Source organism: Pelodiscus sinensis, chromosome 9 (assembly GCF_052426305.1).
Source record: "Pelodiscus sinensis isolate ZL-2025 chromosome 9, ASM5242630v1, whole genome shotgun sequence".
NCBI lineage: Eukaryota > Metazoa > Chordata > Testudines > Trionychidae > Pelodiscus > Pelodiscus sinensis.
The window spans coordinates 33,512,469-33,529,711 of record NC_143060.1 but is presented as its reverse complement, the minus strand read 5'-3'; the positions used below and the strand labels follow the sequence as shown (position 1 = coordinate 33,529,711).

The 17,243-nt window shown below is 42.0% G+C and overlaps 1 protein-coding gene across 2 annotated transcripts in view; it reads left to right on the top strand.

The window, feature by feature from the left end:
- LOC102444672 (uncharacterized) overlaps positions 1-15,562 on the top strand; it is a 214,248-nt gene extending 198,686 nt beyond the window's left edge. Inside the window, exons 5-6 of one of the 2 annotated variants that reach the window (XM_075936411.1) lie at positions 11,482-11,602; positions 12,408-12,539. In XM_075936411.1, the coding sequence (XP_075792526.1) occupies positions 11,482-11,560 (79 nt within the window). In that variant the 3' untranslated portion in view covers positions 11,561-11,602; positions 12,408-12,539. Of the gene's footprint in view, positions 1-11,481; positions 11,603-12,407 lie in introns of both variants that reach the window. The other variant, XM_006120245.5, reaches the window with a different exon arrangement.
- Positions 15,563-17,243: the final 1,681 nt, after the last annotated feature.

The following is a 17,243-nucleotide window of genomic DNA, read 5'->3' as shown; positions in this document are numbered from 1 at the left end:
CCAGTTGAAAGTTTCACAATATTAGACCACAAGGATTTGGGGAATGTCACACAGATGGACTTGGGTCCCAATAAACCCATGAAGGCCCTTTCCTGAGAGATTCAAAAAAGAATTTCAGGGCATTTAACTTCCAGCAAGTTCAAGTCCTCAGTTCATCATAAGAAAAGAATAGAACAATAACTGCACCACTACATAACTGTCCCTTTCATCCACCCACACCACCTTTCCCTTCAAGTATGAATGTATGTCTTTGCAATTGGAGGTTACTAAAGGAGTTACAGGATATTCACCTACTTTCCTAAAACACTCAAAATAATACAAATGTGCAAATAATAGCCTTTGGTTCATTTGGGGGTATTGTTTATACTAAATGCATTCATATATGTTAAGTGATAATATGTGTTCTTTAAATTGTGGCATAGGAGATGTAGGTTGGATGTTAGGAAAAACTTGCTAACTGTAATTAAGCACTGGAATAAATTGCCTAGGGAGAGTGTAGAATCTCCATCATTGGAGATTTTTAAGATGAGGTTAAACAAACATCTGTCTACAATGATCTTGATGGTGCTAGGTCCTGTCGTGTGCAGGAGGATGGACTTGATCTCTCAAAGTCCCTTCCAGTTCTAGTATCTTCTGATTCTATGATCCCAGAATCTTGGTGGTATTCTTTGAACCTTATGTTTTCTTGCATCAGATATTCAAAGTAATAAGTTATATGTATTTCTATTTTTTCATGTGATTAAGTGAAACCTAGGGAAATAAAAAGAAATCTATAGATGAACCCTAAGGCTCAGATTCTGATCTCACACTGATTTCATCTGGGAATAACCATAATGAAGTCAAGTGAATTGGACTGGTGTAAAACCAATCTAAGTGAAATCAGAAACAGACCTAACGTGGTGTTTGTTTGTTTTGTGTGTGCATGGGAGCGGGTTGTGGGGGGTTTTGTTGTTGTGGTGGTTAGTAGATTGTTGGTTTTTTAAACTGTGTTTGCAAGGCCTGGTGCTATGTTGGGACAGCATTTGTATTGTCTTTAGGTGAATCTTCATGTGGAATTTACTCCAGTGTTACTGTATTGCATGTAAAACTAACATACCCTTAACAGAGAAACTTGAATTCTGCCAGCTATAAATTACATACATGAAGTGATGTTGGGTACTGCTACAGCAAACTCAAAAATCCCGCTTTTTGTCATATGGTAGAATTAAAACCTTATATCTGCTGTCCAGTCGATTGCAGTGACAACATGAAACTGGAATTGTACTGATAATAGAATAATTGGGTGCGAATGGCTTAGAAACATCAATGAGTTAAAGCATAAAAAGCTTTCTGTATTGTAATTTTTAAAAATCTTAAATTCTTATTTGTTATTTATCTGCTTTCAAAATATAACAAATAGTTCTGTTGCCAATAACTGAACACCTTTATTTATAGCACACTGGCACTTCAAAAGTGTCATTTCTGTCATTATCTGCATATGGTCTAATTTTTCTGGAGTTATAAAAATGTTATAATTATCATTAGAACTTTGTGATCAAGGAGATTAGATTTTTCAATGTGACTAACTGTTTTCTCAAGACATCCTGACTGCAGTGGAGTGACTGTGTTGACATTTGCACAGATGGACAGATGGTGCCTGGGATATGTCTGGTTCAAATGAAGACTTGAAGAGCCTAGTTGAGAAAGCTGAGCCACTGTGTTTCTAGATTAGCTGCCTGAATCATAAGAAAATGAAGCCCGCATCATCCTTTATCCTAGATATAATGGAAAACATAGTGAACCATAGCAAAATCAGCGCTATTGCTAAAACATATCTTTTGGCAGAAGACTATGACCATTTTATATAGCTTTTGGTATGCTTCTGTTCCATACCTAAGTAAGATATCTTTCCCGAGGGACACTACTCAGACACTATCTTAAGCTGTTATCCATTTATGCACATAAACAGAAGAAGGCAAGTTCATCCATGAGTCCAGTTGGCTAAAGAAGGTCACCTACATATATTACATTTAATGAATTACTCCTTGCAGTCGAAAACCCAGTCGTATGAGGCTGCAATGTAGAATTAACATCTTGAAGATGATGGCTAAATTCTGATATCAAGTACACCAGTGAAAATTGTAAATCTATAGTAGCTCCCTTGACTTCAAGCAAGAGAGCTTCTCATTAGGCTACTTATGGGAATAAAATAGTGTCATTAGGTTCTCTACTACTACAGTGAGGAGCCACATGAGACAGGAAAGAGGAAGAAATAGAGTTGCTCTGGATTTACATTGAAATAATTGTTAAATGTAAAATACTCTACTGTAAAGTACTGTTAAAATACTAATTAAAATTACACTGTTCCCTGATTTAACTGAAGAGAATGGACTTTCATTTGGGCCCAATAATTTCCCAGAGATCATTCACCAACTGTTGCTAATTTTTGTGAAGAACTTCCAATGCCAGTCATTTGATTACTTGCGACTGGTTTCTGTCATGGGAGTCAGCCTGGTTTAATTGACTGAGTGTAACCCACACACCTTCTGGGTGTGGTGTATTGTCCCATCTAGTGGTGCTGAGACCACTTACAGAGAGAATAATGAATCTGATTTCTGGATATTTACATGACATATTTACAGGGGTGGCCCTGTATAGCTGCCAGCAACTGGCACCCTAGGGCTGTCCAGACTCAGGGGTTTTTTCGAAAAAAGTAGCCTTTTTTCAAAAATACTTCCCCTGCGTCCAGACTCAAGCCGCGTTCTTTCGAAATTAATTCGAAAGAACGCGGCTTTTCTTTCGATGGCGGTAAACCTCAATTTACGAGGAAGAACGCCTTCTTTCGAAAGTTCCTCTTTCGAAAGAAGGCGTTCTTCAATGTAAATAGGGCATCTTCGAAAGACAGCATCCAGACTCACTGGATGCTTTCTTTTGAAAAAGCAACCCGCTTTTTCGAAATTTCTCTGTGCAGTCTAGACGCTCTTTCGAAAGAGGCTCTTTCGAAAGATGCTTTCGAAAGAGCCTCTTTCGAAAGAAGCCTGCAGTCTAGACATAGCCTAGGTGAACCATGCAATCAGCGATCCCACCTCCAAGTCCCTCAATGATATTGCGCCACTATTTGGTGCCCTATTTAACTTGGCGCCCTAGGCAACCGCCTAGTTTGCCTATATGGACGGGCCGCCCCTACATATTTATATTTATATAGACCCTTAGCTAATAGCCAGTAGATCACTGTGGCCTGACAGCGTTTCATGTCCTGGATGTCAGGAACTTCAGAGTTCTCTCTGCCTCTGACTCCTTGATTGACCCCCGGTTATGTCACTTTAACCTCTCCAATTACAATTCGCCCCGATGTAACTCCAAGTCAAATGTGGCCATGTGGGTCTGTTTCTTGCTTTATAAAATATTGGTGAGACATGCCTATGTGTCAGGCATGGTCAGTGGTCATACAGTGTTTTGAAAAGTGCAAAGCAGAATATAATTGTGAGATATGATTCTTGTTATGACCATTTAGCAGAAGATATTTACAGCTTCACTGGATCTGCCAGCTATATTCACTACTGTACAACTAATGGAACTTTGTGCTAATCAGATGCTACTCCAGAAATCCTGCTTTGAATCATATGGATTGTAAAATTATTGATATAAGGCAGGAGAGGAGAGTGGCAGGGCTGGATTAATACTTTTGGGGTACAGAGCTATTTGATTTTGGGTTCCAGGATGGGGTACAGTGTGCAGGAGGTGGCTGTGGGTTGAGTCACAAGGGTGGGTGCAGAAGGCAGTGAGGGCTCTGACTGGGGCTGTGGTGAGGTGTATGGGGTTCAGGAGGGGCTCAGGCTTAGTTTTGAGGTGTGGGGTCTGAGAGGGAGTTAGGCTACAGGAGTGGAGGGTGCAGGTTCTGGGAGGGAGCTACAGTTCAAGAGGGACTGAGAGTCATGAGTGTGGGATCTGGGTACAGGAGTGGGCTCAGGGTTGGATGCAAGGTCTAAGAGGAAGTTGAGGTGGAGGAGGAGGCTCAGGGTTGGGTAGGCAATTGAGTCAAGGTGTTTGAGCAGGAGTTAGGATATGGGAAGGAGCTCAGAGCTGGAGTAGAAAAGTGGGGAGCAAGGATGCTTACCTAGGGCAGCTCCTATGTGATAGGGAAGTCAGGTGGCTCCATGGTGCCCCGTGCTCACCTTTAGCACCATCCCATGCCGTTCCCATTGGCTGCGATTCTCAGCCAATGAAAGCTTCAGGAGTGACGCCTCCGAGTGAGGGCAGTGCAGAGAAAGAGCTTCCTGGTTCTCACTGCAACATGACTCAGAGCTGGGTGGGAGGAGAAATGTTGGGCAGAGTTAGCGTGGAACATAGAGGCTTTCATGGCTGCAACCCAGGGACCCCATCTAAGGTTACGCCTCAAAAGCCCCTTTCTTAATTCATCCCCGGGGAATGGTGATAAATTCAGTCATCTGTATAAAACTGCCTTGAGGGCATCTCTCCCTTTCTGTATGTATCACCTACGTTGTATAAAGGGAGAAGCAGAGCCACAAGGCCGCATTCTTTTGGCAAATGAGTTTTCCATCATCAGTAGCCGGCACAGCCTTCAGTGGCGTTATGCCATTAGATAGTCTGATCCACAGTCAGATCCCAGTGATGGAAGGTTATGCCGAGCCACATCAAACCATTCAATAAACTCAGGGCTTAAGAACTGTCTTAAACCTCATCTGCTCACACTTAATAACACTCCTACTAGGCCTGTGTACCAGATTTTAGCACAAACCACTACTCATAGCAACTGGGAAGAAGAGAGTGAGGAGGAACTGGATTTGGCAACAATCAGAGCACAGCAGGTTTCAACAGTTTACTTTGGAAGTAATTGTTCACTAAACAACCATGATTTAATTACACTGGAAGAATCCCAGCATTGGTAACTTTTATTAAAAATAAGACTGTGCTGTAGTTACATAAACATTGTGGTGCTTTTAGCTGAGATTGGCTGTTCACAAATCTTTCAGTCACTGCATGATTTTTGAAGGCTGGACTTCTAAGTGGTTTCTCCTATTTCTCCTACATCAGTTTTAATCGCAAATAAATTAAACTTCCTGCAGGAGGAAGAGTAATGTTATTTGGTTTGCACATAGGCTGCATCCATCACTCTGGTGGATAATTAACAAGGAAGATATAAATTCTAGCAGTACAAACTTTGGGCCCAATCCTGGAACTCATTCACGCCAGCGGAGCTACGTCACATGAGTAATGGCACCACCAGGAAGCCTTGAAGTCTAATTGGACCCACAATAACTATTCTGTAATAAATAAGGGATAATCTGTGTTAAGACTTAGAGCAACCAGTCTTACATACTATATTAAGGCTAATGGGCCTGATTCAACGCTTATACCAGTGTAAATCAGAAGTAATTTCATTGAAGTTAATGGAGTTACACCAATATAACACTTCAGAATGGAGATGGAAATCGGGTCCAATATATGATAAAATACACTATTTATGATATTTGTCAGTAATATCTTGCTGCATTAGTGCTGGATTTGTAGATTATAAATCCGTCTTCTAGTTTCCATGGGGTTCTCTCCTAAACATGGGCCACAGTGATCACTAATAGGGCTGCTTTTTCTTCCTTACTATGCAACCTGTCCTCTCCGGGTAACGTAGGCTTCTGTGTTAGTGTTTTGTTCTGACTAAACCAATATAAGTGCAAGGAAAAGGTTTGTCTTTTTCAGCTTTCCAAAGTTATGTATATTTTCAAGCTCAGCATCCAGTCATCCAGAATATAGTCATGTACTTTTAAGTTGCTGGATTTTTAAGTTTTCAGAATCCCAAGACTTGAATGCATTTAGCATCAAATAGTGCAGCAAACCACATTGTTTTCTTGCACCCTAGCAACTGTTTATAATTTGAAGTATTCTATTGGGGACATTTCCCTTAAATCCACTGATTTAGAGCATTCAGAATAGTGTCTCATGAGAAATCTATACGCCCCATATGAAAACCTTGTGTAACTCTGGAGACCAAATTGGTTAAGTAATTCTAATATAAGGGGATTTGATGTTCTAGCTTTAAATACCAAGGGAGCAATACCTGAAAGAACTGAGATTGAAGAACTGTTGTGCACAGTTTCCTATGGATTGTAGACAATATATTTAGTAACTAATCATCCAGTCTAATAATCTGAAATAGTATTTGACAAAAAGGTCAAGTGTTTAATATTGGGGCTAGGAGAGCCATAAAAATCTATAAGGAATGAGCTACTTGGAACAGAAAGTCAGACCCAATGCCCTGCTTAGTCATTGTATCTTTCAGTTCCTCCTTTCATTCTATAAAAATGTCTAACTCTCTTAAATTCAAATTATTCCATATGTTTACTACTTTGGGAGGATATAATTCTTCTTAAATTCCCGGCTGATTGTTCAATCCTGGATTTTTAGATCAAAAGGTTTTCTCTTTTAAAAATTTCTGGAGCTTTTCAAAATGTTTTAAGGAATAAACAAAGTTCTCACAAAAAGGAAAAGTACTTTGATTTTTATGGAAATATATTTAGAATGCAATTAAGGGCTTTTAAAAATTTGGTAATTCCTTTACAAAACTTCATGTAATCTATGTTTCACGTCCATTGGCCAAATGGACCTTAGCCAAAAGGACTGGATGATATGGGCTAAATCCAGAGTAGGTGTAAATGGGTCCAGCTTCCACAGCAGTTCTGAATTACAGCATCAAAGGGCTAGAATACAGGACTATGCTCAGGGTATGTCTACACGATAAGAGTTTTGTCGGAAAAGAGCCATTTTTCCTACAAAATATGAGGACCATCCACACTGCAATCACATTCTTTTGCAAGTAAATTGAAACAGAGGGATTTGAGGACAGCAGTAATCCTCATTCTATGAGGAAGAAGCCTTTTTTGCGAAAGCGCGCTATTGCAAAAAGGCATGTATGGATGGGGGGGGGGGGGGGTTTCAGAAGAAGAGTCCTCCAGGAAATAGCACAGATGCCCTGGTGGCCACTCCGTAGAATGTAATCACAACTCTATCGTTCCTGTCTCCTGGCCCCTCTTAAAGCTGCAGGCACCCCGGACAAGCCTTGTGGCAAGAAGCTGTCCAGAGAGCAGCAAGTCACCGCACAGCTCTCCCTGATACAGGCTTGCTCAGCTGGCCGAGCCTCAAGCCCCTTGTAACCCTCCCTGGCCCTCACCGGGAGCAGCCCCAGGGGTCCCAGGACCCACCCAGGGGGGACAAAAAACCAGTGTCTCCTTGAACTGTGGGGTGAGGAGGAGGCCTTGCAGGATCCCCAGGCAAAGTGGACATTTATGGCCGGATGGCCAACACCCTGGTGGAGCGCGGACACCCACCCCGGACCTTGGAACAGGTTTGGAATAAAGTCAAAGAGCTGCCCCCACCTAGGAGCTGTTGTGCCCCCCCACCTCAAGGCAGGTCAGCAGGCACCATCAATGTGCTTTGAAGCAACCAAAGGCGCATTCCACCTGGATCTGGGCCACACAAAACAGAGAATGAGAAAGGATGTGCCTGGGCCCTTGGGAGGTACCCACCCTGCCCCCCTTCCGTACCCCCCCAAACAACCCAGGAGTCACCTCCTATGAGGCCACTCCCCCTCCCCAGCAGCAGGCCTGTATGAGGGCAGGATGGCACAAGCCCCCAGGAATGGAGCTTCCTCCCCCCCCCACAGTCTCCCTTTATCAAGGGTCCCCCTTATGCAACACTCTCCCCACCTCTGGTAGGGACTGCAGCCTGAGAACTCCTTACCTCCACAAGGAGGGCCCCAACAGTGGACTTCTCCATGCCGAACTGGTTGCCCACCGACCGGTAGCTGTCTGGGGTGGTGAACTTCCAGAGGGCTATGGTGACCCGCTTCTCCAGGGGTATGGCGGGCTGCAGGTGGGTGTCACAACTCTGGAGGTAGGCACACAGCTCCAAAAAGGTGGCCTTCTGCATACAGAAGTTTTGGAGCCACTGCTGGTCGTCCCACTGCTCCATGACCAGCCGGTCCCACCAGTCCGAACTGGTGTTGAACCTCCAGAAATGCCTCTCCACAGTAGGGTGCGGTTGCCAGAGTGGCACAGCCACAGCCACGGAGAGGGTCCCCAGAATGAGCTCTGGGTCCAGGTTGTGCAGGACCAGGAAGGCTGCTGGCAGAAAGTGCTGCAAATACTGCAGCATGGCTGTGTGAAGCCATCACATGCTCAGGTACAGCTCTTTCATAGATTCATAGACTTTAAGGTCAGAAGGGACCATTATGATCATCTAGTCTGACCCCCTGCACAGTGCAGGCCACAGAGTCTCACCCACCCCTCCTAGAATAATCCTATATCTCTGATATTGAAGCCTTAAAATACTTTGAAGGTCCCAAGATGCAGAGAGTCCTCCAGCTGTGATCTGCGCCCCATGCTACAGAGGAAGGCGAAAAACCTCCAGGGTCTCTGCCAATCTACTCTGGAGGAAAATTCCTTCCCGACCCCAAATATGGCGATCAGCTAAACCCTGAGCATGTGGGCAAGACTCACCAGCCAGACACCCAGAAATTCTCTATAGTAACTCCTATCATCCCTCCATTGACATATTTCCCACTGAAAATGAATGGTCAATTAGTTACCAAGATCATATTCTCTCATCAACCCATAGAATCATAGAACTGGAAGAGATCTCAGAAGGTCATCAAGTCCAGCCCCCTGCTCTAGGCAGGACCAATCCCATCTAAATCAACCCGGCCAGGGCTTTGTCAAGCCGAGACTTAAACACCTCTAGGGATGGAGACTCCACTACTTCCCTAGGTAACCCATTCCAGTGCTTCACCACCCTCCTAGTGAAATAGTTTTTCCTAATATCCAACCTGGACCTCTCCCACCACAACTTGAGACCATTGCTCCTTGTTCTGCCATCTGTCACTACTGAGAACAGCCTTTCTCCATCCTCTTTGGAACCTCCCTTCAGGAAGTTGAAGGCTGCTATCAAATCCCCCCTCACTCTTCGCTTCTGCAGACTAAACAGACCCAACTCCCTCAGCCTCTCCTCATAAGTCATAAGCTCCAGCCCCCTAATCATTTTGGTTGCCCTCCGCTGGACCCTCTCCAATGCGTCTGCATCTTTTTTGTAGTGGGGGGCCCAGAACTGGACACAATACTCCAGATGTGGCCTTACCAACACCGAATAAAGGGGAATAATGACATCTCTTGATCTGCTGGCAATGCTCCTCTTAATGCAACCTAATATGCCATTAGCCTTCTTGGCTACAAGGGCACACTGTTGACTCATATCCAGCTTCTCATCCACTGTAACCCCCAGGTCCTTTTCTGCAGAACTACTACTTAACTGGTTGGTCCCCAGCTTGTAACTATGCTTGGGATTCTTCCGTCCCAAGTGCAGGACTCTACATTTGTCCTTGTTGAACCTCATCAGATTTCTTGCGGCCCAATCCTCCAATTTGTCTAGGTCACTCTGGACCCTATCTCTGCCCTCCAGCGTATCTACCTCTCCCCCAGCTTAGTGTCATCTGTAAACTTGCTGAGGGTGCAATCCATCCCCTCAACCAGGTCATTAATAAAGATATTGAACAAAACCGGTCCTAGAACCGAACCTTGGGGTACTCCGCTAGAAACCGACCGCCATCCTGACATCGAGCCGTTGATCACTACCCGCTGGGCCCAGCCTTCTAGCCATCTTTCTATCCATCTTACTGTCCATTTATCCAATCCACATTCCCTTAACTTGCTGGCAAGGATATTGCGGGAGACCGTATCAAAAGCCTTGCTAAAGTCAAGGTATATAATATCCACTGACTTTCCCATGTCCACCTGGCTCCATGACACCAAGAGAAAAGCTGTGGCATCCAAAAAACCCAGGACAACCACAGCAGGCACTGCTAATGCTTTGCTGTGTCTCGCTGAGGTAGCAAGCATGCATGCATGCAGCAGAAGCAGAGAAATGGCTGTCCAGAGGGGTCTCTTTAAGCACATGTCTCTGCAAGTCTCTGACACCCGCGCTCAGAAGCAACTGGTGACTTAAAGGCCTGGCTGAAGTGATTCCGGGTGGACTTTTATGTGAGCTACCATCCAATCAGTCTGGAAGCTATCTTTTCCAAAAGTGCATTGCTTTTTCAATGTGCTTTTATGTGTGGATGCTTTCTTTCACAAAAGTTTTTTTGGAAGATCTCTTCTATTCTCTTGTGCAAAAAGCCTGCAGTCTAGATGTAGCCTCTGACTTGCTTGGTTCTCTTCCTTGGGGTGTGTCTAGACTACAGGGTTTTTTCGAAAAAAGTGGCCTTCTTTTGAAAAAACTTCCCCTGCGTCTAGACTGCTGCTGCGTTCTTTTGAAAGTAAATCGAAAGAATGCAGCAGTTCTTTTGACCGCAGAAAACCTCGTTTTATGAGGAAGAACACCTTTTTTCAAAAGTCCTCTTTCAAAAAAAGGTGCTATGTAATGCAAACTGTGCTTTTTTGAAATAGAGCATCCAGATTGCCTGGGTGCTCTCTTTTGAAAAAGCGGCTTGCTTTCTCAAAAGTACTGGCTGTAGTCTAGATGCTCTTTTTTGAAAGAGGCTTTTTCAAAAGAGGCTTTCAGTCTAGATGTAGCCCCAGTCTCCTACTCGCTCACTGTAAAATGGGGATAGTAATTGAGGAGCGTTTCTTGAAGCTTAATTCTTTATGTGCTTTGAGATCTTTGGATGGAGAACACTATAGATGTCTATAGCATTAGTATTGCTGCTGCACTGTCAACTGTGTTTCTCTGGTAGTGTTCTGAGTCTCTCTTCCTCATGACCGTTCACTTGTTTCCAGTTTCCTTTATTTCCACCATCTTCGTATCTGCTTCTAAGGCTTCCTCCTTTATTCTTCCTGTAGGAGCTCACCTTCTGTTAAAGCTATTAAAACATTCCCCTCTGGAGAGGAATCCGAAAGAGTGAAAGCTGTCCGTTATCCCACCAACCGTTTTCATCCATTGTAGAATAAGTGATTATATAAATGCCTTTGTGGAACTTAGACTTGTAAATTATATGGTTATCCGAGGTTTCCAGTGTTCAGATTTTCAATATGTACCTTGTTCATATTTACATTGTGTAAGGAATTGTATAAGGAATACAGATTTACATTGTATAAGGGATACTTGGGAAGGCAAATAGAGAAGCAACTTTTAATTCTGCTGAACTTTTTGTATTGCAGAGATTTTTATCCCCATGTCAGCACATAAGAGAAAGCAAACCAGGATACGTTCATGAACATTTCATAAATCCTCAAGGTGAAGGGCATGAGCCCGCCACTAAGGCCAGGTTCCTCCAAGGTATTGAGGTTCCTAAGTTGAAGTGGGAGGATCTGGGCTTGACTAGCTAGGGTTTGGGAATGAAATGTCTCCTACGGGGAGGTCGTTCTACTATCCCAATAATTGTTTTGGCTATGTGGCACAGGCTATTAACCAGGCAAGGCATGAGGCTAAATGGCCCACTGTTCTGATCCAGAATTGCAGTTCCTATGATCCTACATTATTGTTATATTTTTTTAACAGGATCATTCCTATCGCTCCCTGCCAGCAAGAAAAAGAAAGCATGAACACTAGTATTAATACTTGCAACATTAAAATATAGACTTGCTTACACGATTGTATAAAAAGAATAGTTATACCCATGGTAAGACACTTTTGCCACTTTTTCTATTTTGACTTGCTGTGCCAAGGCCATGTTCTCATCTCATTTAAAGCTGTATAAACGTCCTCACTCCCATGCATGCAGCAGATCTGAGTGGTGTGTGTGTTCTGAATGAACATCTTTGCTGTTTTTTCAAGCTGTTTATGTGGTGGATAAGAAGAATCGAGTTCTGTAGTTAGCCAAGTACACTCTAGTAAGAGACGATTCATCTTGTTACAGTGCAGACATTTCCTGTATGTTTGCAATAAGGGTGAAGAAGAGCAGTTCTTTGCTATTTAAACCCCTGGAAAGAAGAAAGACATATAGCAGTTTAGATTAGCAGCAGACTACAATGTACATTGTATAAAAATGTCAGTCTTAATGTCAAAGTTCAGGATAAAACTGTGTCAGCTAATTTAATCATTTACCATGAAATACCAGTTATCTTAATCTTACATGCAGTCCTTAAGTCGGCTGTGTATTTTTGTGTAATTGAATCCTGACCCTAAAAGAGAGGAATCAAGGAATTTGCTTTTTAGTGAAGCCTAACTATTCCAATTTAAAAATTATATTCACAGCATTGTCAAATAATTTGATACTGAGCCGCTAATATTTCTCACAAGTGTATTTTTATCTGTGTCCTATTTATTTTCTATACTGTTAAAAGTCATATTAAATATTCACTTTCTATGGAACTTAACTAAGTTCTCTGGAAAAAGTACAAATGTTGTTCCCAGAACTTAAGACAGATAAATTAGTATCTAACCCAAATGACAGATTTTGAACATGTGGTTTGTTTTTCCTCTAGATACGTATTGTATTACTGCAGCAACAAATACAACAAGGCCAAGATGTCTTCATTTTCCATCAGAGCAAGAAGTATAGAACAATGTGATCGAGGCGTTGGTCTTCTGTGGCCAGCCGGTCTGAACCCTTCAACAGCTGTGATGAGCAGAACAGAGATGGGAAAGCAGGAGGCAGTCAAAGCCAAAGAAGGCTTCACCCTGAAGCTGTGTGAATGACTGAAGCAGAGCAAGGACCCAAGGAAAGCCCAGCAGCAAGGGAAAAAAACAGATTGACTCTCAGTGACTCATTTAGCTCCTGGATTGGACAGATCTCTCCCCTGCTGGCAGTTTGGCTGAGTATCAATGGGACAGATACCAGGATGAATAGCTTAAAATAATTAGGGGGCCAATCTGCAAAACTGCTTTCATCCAATTCTTTACTGTGTGATGAAAGACACAAAACAAATTACATTTAGATTATTAAATATTAAGCCACTGGATTTACCTCCATTTGGTCCAAAGCAGGAAATTGGATAAAATTCAATTTTATATCATTGTGTTGATGGCCTGTTTATCATCAAATGAGTGAGTGTTTTTTGGCAGGTCAGACTCTTTGACACATGGGAAAAATAGGTGTTTAATTTAAATGAGAATTAATGCAATCATAATTAACAAAAATGTGAACAGAATCAAATGTAGGCGAGAGTTTAGTTTAATGCTTAGCAGTTTAAACTATGTGTTTGAGGACACATCCTGTTTCAAGTGAAGACAATGGCAATACAGCCACAGAATTCAATGGAAACCAGAGTAGGCCTTGTAAGTAGACAGGCAGGATTCCCTGTACTTTATATTAAATGCACAAAAACAGAAGCAACAAGCTCGTTTAGTATCAGTAAAGGTCAGTTAAAATTATAGAGACATCCTTTGGAGCAGATCTTCTGCCTTATATTTGCATATTTATGAACTAGAGATTATGACAAGCCAATCCATTTATTAGAGCAGTGTTGCTATAGTTAATAGTCTGTCAGCATTTCCATTATAAACACCGTTTTTCAGTGTTTTAATCTCTCAGCCTTTTGAAATCCCATCAGAAAGCAGCATGGCCCTTGTGTTGTCAAGCCACGTGTATTTTTTAAACATTTTAAATAAAAATGTATTTAAACGAATTCAGCCATGTCTGATTGGGCAAATGGTGGAACTCAAAAGATTTGTGGGATTTTTATTTATTTATTTTTTTAGGGAGATTTTGACAATCACTTCTTCTCTCACCACCAGAGTTTGAGTTGTCGTTGAAACTATCTGCTGTCTTTCTGTGGTTCACTTGCTTCCCATCTTCTTTGGGGCAATTCATTCTTCTTTCTCCCAGCTTATCCTCAGGTCTCTTTTCTACCACTCTGAGTCATGTTATTTCCCCCAAATCCTCCTCATGTATCCAGGATGTGTGCCAGCAAAGTCACACTTCTTGGATTTTGTCAGCCACCTCACAGACATTGACTTCCATCCTAATGCTTTCATTTTGAAGTCCATTCACATAACTCTTTTTTATTATGCAAAGACAGTTCACCTCAAACACCTGTCGGCATTGAACCTGCTGTATCGTATCATACAGCACTGGAGAGTACGCCAGTGTTCTATACACTTGGAATCTCAGCTAGGAGGTCATTCCACACTCTTCCAGCACTCTCGAGTCTCATGTTCAAGCTTGCTCTTTTCTATAACCCAGCTGCCAAAGTACTTGAACTGGTCAGTCTGGTTTAGTCATGCTACCCAATTTCTCTGTGGCACCTCTACTGATACCCATGACCTCAGTCTTAGTCATGTTCATTTTCATTCCATGCCTGCTTAGCTGGTTATAGTGCTGATTTACTTTTTCCTCTAGGTGCTCTTTCGAGGATGCTCTTCTTATTGCTGTATCAACTGAGTCTAGCAGCTTCTCACCTTTTTGCATTGGGTTCTTCTTGCTGACATAGGCCATCAGTATGATAAACAGCAGTGGACTGAGAGCTGACCCTGGTGCAGTCTGACTTGCACTTCAAAGGGATTGTCATTCCAATACATGTTCAGATCGCTGTTTTTAGGTGATGTACATAGTGCGTTCGCCATAAATATTAAATCCTCAGACACTCCATATTTTCTCTGCATTGGTGTGAGCATCCTTGTGTCCACTTTTTTGACAAACCCATCTATCAAAAACATTTTGAAGTTTTGAAAAATAACATTTTGCAAGCAGCTAGTATCTAAAGGGAACATCAGTCCTTCGGGCAAAGTCGAAGTTGCTGGAGCACTTATCAGACAGTGACATCACGCTGGTCTCAAACATGTGCAAACTACTGTGGCTGCACATGCTGCCCTGTGCCCTCACTAATTTCTTGGCAGCCAAAGCATTAGGCTAGGGGTGACCACTAGGAAAAGAGAGGATGTGAGACAGCGGGGGTCACATTAAGGTGAATGAGATGCCTAGAGTAACACAAGCAGCAGGGACAGATCCACATTGTTGCCTGGTAGGATGGAGAGTTTTGAAAGCAGCATCCCTGTAGTTGATTCTTCTACTTCTTCTGATAAATTGATTAAGACCAGCAATATGGACTTCTGTTATTTTGGAATATAACTTTTAGTACTTTGCCGAGCTTTTCCTATTTACCCTGCATGCAATATAGAGACAAGCTGTACCATTCTCTTGCTTCTTTGAACTTCTTACTTACTTTACATGTCCCCAGCTTGTGTCCAGCAGAGAAAGGAATTCCATTTATTGCCAGCTCCCTGGCAGAGTACAGACTGATTATTGCAAGACCAGGAATAGGCGTAAAGTGATGAAATTTTAAAAATAGCTCTTCAATAAAAAGAGCTGGATCTTGTAATTCTACCTGCTTCTAAAGAGTACCCAGGAAGAGGCAAAAATGGAGGAGAACAGGCCTTCGCCTGAGAATACAGTCTTTCCCATCATTCTTGCCGTAAGATACTGGGACAACTGATACTCTGGAGACCAAAGTGGGATTTATAGAACTAATGCAAGGAAGGTACCCCAGACACATCATGCACGATGCACTCATTGTGTCACATCTTATAAAAGCACCAAACTTGCAACCAAAACTCTACAAACTTTTAGTTATAAAAACTATAACTGAAATAAAAGACAGGACTATGCAGCACTTTAAAGACTAATAAGATGGTATATTAGGTGATGAGCTTTCATGGGCCAGATCCACTTCTGAGGAAGTGGGTCTGGCCCATGAAAGCTCATCACCTAATATACCATCTTGTTAGTCTTTAAAGTGCTGCATAGTCCTGTCTTTTGTTTCAGCATGACCAGACTAACACGGCTACTACTATATAACCGAAGTAGGAACTTTTAGTTATAAAAGCTATGCTACATATACACTTTTTAAAGTATGGGACAGCCAAAGTCTCAGGTCTTTAAACCTCCAAAATTTGGGGGCAGTTAAATACAAACAGATCCAAACTTTATGTCTCACCCATCTCTGTAATGTGTACAGTCGAAAATCTGGAACAAGGCATCACAGTCAAACCTCTGGAAAAATGTGGGTGCATCTCAAAATAGCTCCGGCTTCTCTTTGCTTCTTTAAAACAATGGTATTTGCCACAGTGATTGCTAATTTTAGGAGATTTTCCCCAGGGAGTTTTCTCTTTCCCTGGATAGATTACAAAAAAATATCTCTGATGGGTGCTCGGAACTCAGAAGTAGGCAGACCAAAGAATTAGGACTAATGCTTCCTGATTGTCTTATTTAACTTATTTAACTCTACCCAGCACATCTGAAAGAGGAGAGGGTTCCACATCTGTGTAGTCCATTTTATAGTCATACCTTTCTCCCTACTAAAGAAAGCCTTTTTTAAAGCCTTGGATAGCAGTGATTTTTTTGTTTCTCTGTTCCATCCAGAATAAAAACTGTAGACACTAGAATTAGGTGTAGTTTGCTACAGATAAAATAAAAAATAAAACTTTTTTTTAAAGTGTTGTCTAATATAGCAGTAATGAAGAGACTGCCAAGTATGTGTTCAGAAATAGAGCATGCACTATTATATGTAATATGATGGAGATGCATTCTGTAACTTATCTAAGTGTTCACTATCATCTTTTATTTTTACATTGCAGTGAAATAAAAAGACTTGCACAACTGATTTTAATCTGTCCCTGTATATTAAAAATACAAATTATTATGTAATTAGTCGCAATTGTATGTGTGCAATTGTGGGTGTGGTGAGTATGTAGCTTGAATGCCAACATTCATCTAGGCTATGTCTAGACTGCAAGCCTCTTTTGAAAGAGGCTCTTTCGAAAGATACTTTTGAAAGAGCCTCTTTCGAAAGAGAGCGTCTAGACTGCACGTTGAACTTTCGAAAAAGCGGCTTGCTTTTTCGAAAGAAAGCATCCAGTGAGTCTGGATGCTCTCTTTCGAAGAAGCCCTATTTACATTGAAGAACGCCTTCTTTCGAAAGAGGAACTTTCGAAAGAAGGCGTTCTTCCTCGTGAAATGAGGTTTACCGCCATCGAAAGAAAAGCCGCGTTCTTTCGATTTAATTTCGAAAGAACGCGGCTGCAGTCTAGACGCAGGTGAGGTTTTTTCGAAAAAAACCCTGAGTCTGGACACAGCCCTAGATATGAAGTTATACAATTATACCAAAACATTCACCTTGTGTGGGTGCAGTAATTATATTTTACATTAAACTAAGTCATACCTGTATTAACAAAACAGAACATAGTGTTTTTATCTTCCCACTGAAGTAGATTATAGCAAAGGATTATGATAACAGTATTACCAGGGTATAGCATCTTTCATCTAAAAAGGACTTGATAGTCCTTTACCAACATAAATGTGACACAGAAACAACACACAAAAA